Source organism: Cebus imitator, unplaced genomic scaffold (genome assembly GCF_001604975.1).
Source record: "Cebus imitator isolate Cc_AM_T3 unplaced genomic scaffold, Cebus_imitator-1.0 Scaffold538, whole genome shotgun sequence".
Lineage (NCBI taxonomy): Eukaryota > Metazoa > Chordata > Mammalia > Primates > Cebidae > Cebus > Cebus imitator.
In genome coordinates this window covers 266,859-274,038 of record NW_016107853.1, presented here as the reverse complement: position 1 = coordinate 274,038, position 7,180 = coordinate 266,859, and the positions used below count along the sequence as shown (strand labels likewise).

General features: G+C 59.1%; 1 protein-coding gene across 2 annotated transcripts in view; it reads right to left on the bottom strand.

The window, feature by feature from the left end:
* Positions 1-811: 811 nt before the first annotated feature.
* ALDH3A1 (aldehyde dehydrogenase 3 family member A1) overlaps positions 812-7,180 on the bottom strand; it is a 10,197-nt gene continuing 3,828 nt past the window's right edge. For both annotated transcript variants that reach the window (XM_017514892.2, XM_037733579.1), the window contains exons 3-11: positions 5,954-6,185; positions 5,352-5,437; positions 4,822-5,030; positions 3,904-4,021; positions 3,169-3,310; positions 2,340-2,506; positions 1,835-1,934; positions 1,152-1,282; positions 812-1,063 (exon numbers count right to left, since the gene is read on the bottom strand). In XM_017514892.2, the coding sequence (XP_017370381.1) occupies positions 1,049-1,063; positions 1,152-1,282; positions 1,835-1,934; positions 2,340-2,506; positions 3,169-3,310; positions 3,904-4,021; positions 4,822-5,030; positions 5,352-5,437; positions 5,954-6,185 (1,200 nt within the window). In that variant the 3' untranslated portion in view covers positions 812-1,048. The remainder of the gene's footprint in view (positions 1,064-1,151; positions 1,283-1,834; positions 1,935-2,339; positions 2,507-3,168; positions 3,311-3,903; positions 4,022-4,821; positions 5,031-5,351; positions 5,438-5,953; positions 6,186-7,180) is intronic.

Genomic DNA, 7,180 nt, shown 5'->3' with positions numbered 1-7,180 from the left:
CTGACTGTAGATGCCTGTGCACACCGGCCCTTTCACTGCCCCTGCTGTCCCCAAGCTCCCTCCTCTGAGGGACAGAAGAAGTGGCAGAGGGTGTGTGGAGGCAGGAGACCCAGGTGTTGGTCCCAACTTTGCCGATTCTGTGCTCTGGGGCTGTATCAGCCAGGTCAGTACCAGAAACACAAATGACTCTAGGCAATTTCAACAGAAGCCTCAGCAGGTCTCCCCGGCAGCCTCCCCTCACCCGCCAGGACCAGGCTGGAAAGCTTCTTGGCTCTGGGTCTGTCCAGCCCCCAGAAACCCCAGCTTCAGACTCCCCTTGCTGGACCCTGTCCTGGCTCCTCAGGCCTCTGGGGCCGGACTCTGGGCCAGCCACTGCCCAACGCCACGCTGTCAGGCACTGTGGGTGCTGGTGCTGCCCAGCCTCGGGTCCTTCGCCCTCACGAGCGGCAGTGTGACATCACCGAAGCATTTTGTGTTGATTACCACATCGTCTCACAAAGTGACCCCTGCCTGAGATAGTGAAACTAATCTGGGAAGCCTGTCAGCTCCCCATATCTGAGTCACTGTGCCGTCAAGGCTCAGCCTCCTCAGCCTGTCCTTGGCTGGACATGCCAGAGATGGAACTGACCTCCCCGAGTCTAAAAGGAAGACAAGTGTCACCCTGACACCATGCATGGCCTCCTGGCACAAGGCCCCACGGGCTGATGAGAGGCCCTTGCTGGTGCGTCAGTGAGCACACTGGATAGGGCAGTGGGATCTGACGGGACAGGTCGTGGGTGCAGGGCTGCAAAAGAAGCACCTTATGCCTGCATTTGCTGAGTTAGAAAATTGTATTGGTCTCTTTATTGATCTAGCAAGGGGTGGGGACTTGGGATGGTGAGGCCCGGACCCACGTGGGAGAGGGGTATGCGCAGGTTAGCAGGACAGCAGAGGACCAGGGCAGGGCTGGGGCTGCAGGATTGATTCTCCCAGGGCCAGGAGAGGCAGCAAGGGCGGTCCGCACTCCGATGGGGCACAGTGTGGCCAGGCCAGGTGGAGCAGCCCCTCCTCAGTGCCGGGTCATCTGTGAGAGTGACATGGAGAGGGCAGTGATTCCCAGGCCCTGGTCCCCAACAGCCCGGTCTCCCTGACAGCCCCCTTCCCTCTCTCACCTTGGCTGGGCTTGGGGGGTATCTGACTTTCAAGGATTCATCATTCATCAGAGACCTCACCAGGCAAGAGCGGCGGTGAGAGAAGGTCTCAAAACTCTTCTTGCCGTGGTAGGACCCCATGCCACTGTTCCCTGCAGAGGAGAAGTCGGCTCTGGGCTCAGCATCCTGCCCCTAGGACACTCCAGGCCTCCCTCTCCACCCTGTCAGGTGCATCCCAGAACCGCAGGGACAGGGGGGCAGAGCCCATCACCTGTCCTTCCCTCAAGTGCTGTGGCCCTCAGCACCCAGCCCCAGATTGTGCCCCTTTTCTGGGCGTCCTGAGGATGGCCAATGCCTAGGGTGTCCCCAGGGCATCCATGCTGGGGACAACAGTGGGAGTTCCCACCATGGGTCTAATCCCAGCTCTGCCACTAAATGGCTGTGTGACCTCTAGCCTGGGTCACCTTTCTCAGGCCTCCATGAAACAGGCCGGGTGCACCAGGTGACCTCTGGGGCCCTCTACGCTCCCAGGTTAAGTGTGGCTGCTGGATGGCCGGCAGAGGCCAAGGCCCACATGGGGAAGCGGTTAGTGGAAGGCTGCAGCCAGGCTGCTCCAGCCCCTCCTGAATTTCCTGGGTGAGTGTGCCCAGCCCTGGGAGCCCCAGAAGGAGGCATGGAGGTAGCAAGCCCAGCCCCAGACTCACCCACGCCCCCAAAGGGCAGAGAGTGCAAGGTGATGTGGACAATGACATCATTGGCCGTCACCCCGCCGCTGGATGTCTCTGCAATCATCTTCTTAATCACCTGCACCAGGACCCAGTCAATGACCTCAGTCTCCTGCCCACAGGACACCCCAGGCCCCTGCCCCACCCTGCCTGGACACAGCCTGGAGCCACAAGGAGAGTAGCTGGTGGAGGCAGAGCCCTAGCCGCTGTCTCCTGCTCCCCCTGAAGATCGCATGGCCCTCAGCACCACATGGGCAGAGTGACGGCAGCCGCCCCCATGTCTGTGTGCAGGGCCCTGGACAAGGATCGCTCATTCAATGCCCTCAGGTGATGCTGCTGTCCTGATCTTAGAGACAAGGCAAAAGGAGCTCAGAAAGATCTAGTGACTCACTCAAGGTCACACAGAGAACAGTGAAGCTGCAGTGTTAACCCAGGTCTGTGGGCCCCAGGACCCTGGGGGAGGGCACCCCAGCCCACTGCACACCTTGTCATTGCTGGAGAACACGTAGAGGGCCAGGGGCTTCTCACGCTGGTTGATGAACTGGATGGCGTCCTCTAGGCTGCGCACGCACACAATGGGCATCACAGGCCCGAAGATCTCCTCTTGCATCACTGGGGACTGGGGGTCCACGTCCGTGAGGATGGTGGGCGCTGAGGCAGGAAACCAGCCAGAGTCAGATGGCGTGGAGACCCCCACGTGACTGGCAAGTGCAAGCACCTAGACCCCTGCTCCAACCCTTTTCCAGGCAAAGCTGCCCAGGCTTCGAAAAGGGCAGGGACCAGGCCCAGAGAGCTCTTCCCATAGGTCCCACCTGTGTCCAGGTGCCATCTGGGCAGACCACTGGGGACAACTACAGGTTAACCTGTATAGAGGGACCTGAGATCGGCCTCCAGGAGCAGACACTGCACCCACCAGCCACCCGATGCCCTGCCAGAATTATCCTGTCTCCTTGACAAACTGGGGGCCAAGTGGGCCCATCTGGTGACCCACAGCCTGGGCACTGGGGGCCCCTCATGGCTTGACACACCTGGGGCTCCTATGGCCTCTGCTGACCCCGCTCCTGCTGCTGCAGAGGGGTGAGGAGATGAGGCCCTCTCTCTGGGCCTTTGTTGGGAGAGGGGATGCTGAGGCTGAGGTTGGGGCTGTGCTCAGCTCCTGCCTGCTGGAGTCTACCCCAGGCCCCCTGGTGAAAGCAATTTATCCCCATCCCAGAGTCATGTCTGCTTATCAAGTATCTGTGCCCACTTGCTGTGAACTTGCTGGGGACCCCAGAAGCCTGGGCAGGTGGGCTGTGCTCTCAGGGATCACGTACCTATGTAGCGGGAGGCCGCATCCCCGGTGCCCCCGTAAGCCACCTTCTGGCCCTCAATCAGGCCCATCACCCTCTGGAAGTGCCGGGCACTAATGATTCTTCCATAGTCCCGGGATTTCTTGGCATCTTCCCCATAGAACTCCTGTGGAGAAGAGGAGGGGACTTCCAGTAAGGACGTAGACCCTCACCCTGGCCAAAGGCTGCACAGATAAATGCCAGCAGTGACTGTCTTCACATGGTGGGATTCTGGGTGGAGCTTTTTTCTCCTTTATGCTTTTGCAAATTATCTATAGTGAGTGTGCATTACCTTTTTATTTTTCTTAGAGACAGGGTCTTGCTCTGTTGCCTGGCTGAAGTGCAGTGGTGCAACCACAGCTCACTACAGCTTCAAACTCCTGGGCTCAAGCCATCCTCCAGCCTCACCTCAGCCTTCGGAGAATGGCATGCACCACCATGCCACCATGCTTGGCTCATTTAAAAACATTTTTTGTAAAGATGGGATCTTGCTATGTTACCCAGGCTGGTCTCAAACTCCTGGCCTCAAGAGATCCTCCAGTCTCCGCCTCCCAAGGTGCTGGGATTACAGGTGTGAGCCAGGGTGCCTAGCTCGCATTATGTTTACATTAGAAGAAAATAAATCCAGTGTTTACAAGTCCCTGGAAGTCGGCTAAGGGGCCATGCCCACCTTGTGCCTTACAGCCTCTCATCCCACCCCGCCAAAGGGCCAACACTCACTTTCAGTGACTTCTTGAGCTTCTCCACGATTTGGTTCTGGATTGAGGGGTCACAGAGGATGTAGTCAGGAGCCACACAGGTCTGGCCGCTGTTCATGTATTTCCCCCAGGCGATGCGTCTGTGAAAATCCCAGACTGGACTAAATCCAAGAGGTACTGGGGCTTCTCCAAGAGCTGCATCTCGTTTTGCAGACCCTTGAGCTCTCTGGTCAGCAGAAGCCATTGGCTGTGACCTTGCCACCAGTGAGTCCTCCCAAGAGGTCTGCTCAGTTCTAGACACTGGACCGAGAAGACCCAGTGCTCTGATCACGTTCACTGGGGACTGGCAGGGAATTTTTAGAAGACATCTGTTGGGGTCAGCCTCTGTGCTCCCTGATCATGCTGTTGCCCTGCACAGCAGGTGTCACTGCCACTCGAGCCCCCTACATCTCTTGGGGCCACACAGGTGGAATATGGAGGTGGTCAGAGTCCTGGCTAGGGTCGGCAGGTGCAGATACCGGTTCTGCCCCAGACCTCGAGTGGCGGTGGCCCTTGTCCCCTCTGGTCCTGCTCTTCAGAACTCAGACTGCCCTGCCCCAGCAGAGGGCTGGACCCAGTACAGTTCCTTGTGTCCTGAATGTCCCACAATTGCTTTTCCTGCAGCCTCAGCTTGGAGCACTTCCTCAGTGATGCCCACTCAGCGAGCAGCGCTCAGCCTAGACCTCTCCCCCTCCAGGAAGCTTTCTGGGACTCCCCACTCCTCTTCTGTCCCGTGGTCCTCACCCCCACCCCCATGTAAGTTTCTGCAAGGACCAGACCGCGGCTGTGCGAAGCAGAGGGTGTCTGTGCTACTCAGAGCGGACCCACAGCAGGAGGTGCAGTCATGTGTGCTGGAAGGCAGAGTAAGGACCGCTGCAGCCAGCAGGCCCGTGCCTCTCACCGGCAAGCCACATCCAGGTCGCAGTTCTTGTCCACGTAGCAGGGACTCTTCCCTCCCAGCTCCAGTGTGACAGGGGTCAGGTGCTTGGCAGCGGCCGTCATGACGATCTTCCCCACCCCTGTGCTGCCTGTGTACAGGATGTGGTCGAACCTCTCCTTGAGCAGCTCCGTGGTCTCAGGGACACCCCCGTTGATTACTGGGTACAGATCCTTCCATGCCAGGAGAGAGGGGAGGCTCAGCAAAGACCAAGCCCTTCCTCGCTCTTGAAGTGTGGGTGGGCAGTGGCCGAGACCAGCAGCCCCCAGCCCAGCAGCCCACCCCGGGGGGAAGGGGCAGTAACTGGCAGTAGACTCCCTTCCCTGACCCAGGGGCTCTGTTTACCCCAATGAGAGAGGGCAGCTGCTAAGGCCCATCCTCAGCCCCACCAGTAGCTTGGCTCCTGACTAAGAATTCTCCATTTCTCACCCCCCAAGGACCTGGCCTCAGCAGTTAGTGGCTGTGGAGTTATGAGGCCCTGGAGAGCACCTCACCTTGTCCAGGTACTGGGGGATGATGGTAGCCAGCAGGCTCGCCATGTTCTCACTCAGCTCCGAGGGCTTGAGGACCACCGCGTTCCCTGCAGAGCACACGGAGCCAGGCCTGTGCCCAGGGTTCCCCACCCAGAGGCTCCGCCCTCCCAAGGATCACGCCTGAAGCCTCCCCTCCACTAGGGAGAGTGGATGGAAGAGTTGCTGGCACCCACACATGCCACGGGGCGTGCCAGGAGCACACACGGGCACATGACACAGGGACACACACAGGCACACGCGGGCCAGAGCTGCATCACCTGCCCCTCTGAGTTGGGCTCTGGCCCCTCCTAGGAATGCATATTAGGTGACAGCAGCTCCAACCCCCTAACAGAGTCGGGGGAAGGCAGGCCCTCTCCATCATCGGGTGTGGACACTGAGTCTGGCTGGACCTCAGGCACCAAAAGGCCTGGCTAAATAACTTGGTCTGCATAGCCTCCTGCGACAGGCCCAGCAAACCCTTATCTGACCCCAGGACTCTTAACACAGGCCCGAGTCCATCCCAGCACGGCTCCGCGGTGGGGGATGGTGCTCCTCCAGCTGCCCTTCCTGGCCGGGCCACGCACCTGCAGCGATGGCACCCACCATGGGCTGGATGGTGAGGTTGAAGGGGTAGTTCCAGGTGCCGATGACCAGGACCACACCTAGCGGCTCCGAGTGGATGTAGAGCTCGTCCTGCTGAGTCTGGGGCGTCTTCTCCACAGGCTTGTCCGAGGCCCACTCGGGGAGCTTCTGGATCATGTAATCGATCTCCTCCAGGACATACACCACCTCCTCATAGTAGGCAGTCCACTCATTCTGTAGCGACAGAGCCTGAGTCAGCTTTCAGGGCCAGGGCCCGCTTGCAGCTGGGGCTGTGGGGAGCCCCACTGCTCAGTTGCCAGGGTGATGGGGGCCGCCCACCCAGCCCAGGGTGGAGTAGCCGCAGAAGGTCCCGCCAGAGGAGGCAGAGCCAGGATTAGGCTTGGACCTGTGGGTCTGAGAGGACCCCTTTCTGCCAGAGCCGGGCCCAGGCAGGTTTGGATGTGTGGGGCCCCAGGGGAGAGAGCAGGTGAAGGGGCCAGACATGGGCAAGGAGAGGGATCCAGGCAAGGGGAATAGAATGGGGCAGAGGAGAGAGTATATCCAGGGAGGGGAGATGGATCTGGGGAGGGGGGCTGGATCGGTGGGAGGGGGAATGAATCCGGGGAGGGGGCTGGATTGGGGGAGGGGAGCTACATCCAGACACTGGGAGATGGATCTGGGCAGGCAGGATGGAGCCAGGCCCTTGAGTTGTCTGATGATGGATGCAGGGCAAGGGCTGCTGGGCGCTCAGGAAGTCCTGAGGGGAGCAGGGGTGAGAAGAGGGGGTGCAGATGGCAGAAAACGGGTCTCTTATAAACTTGGCTGTGAAGAGCAACACAGAAGTTGTAAAGTCAACAGAGTAGGTTTCCTTGTTGTTTCTGGTTTAAATAAATCCTGAGCAATTTATTTAAAAGTGCAGAAGTAGGACGGGCGTCGTGGCTCACGCCTGTAATCCCAGCACTCTGGAGGGCCGAGAGGATGGACCGCCTGAGGGCAAGAGTTCAAGACCAGCCTGGCCAACATGGTGAAACCTCCTCTCTATTAAAAATATAAAATTAGCCAGGCATGGTGGTGTGTGCCTGTAATCTCAGCTACTCAGGAGGCTGAGGCAGGAGAATCGCCTGAACCCGGGAAACGGAGGCTGCAGTGAGCTGAGATCGTGCCACTGCACTCCAGCCTGGGTGACGAAAGTGAAACTCCGTCTTAAATAAATAAAATAAAAAGCCGGG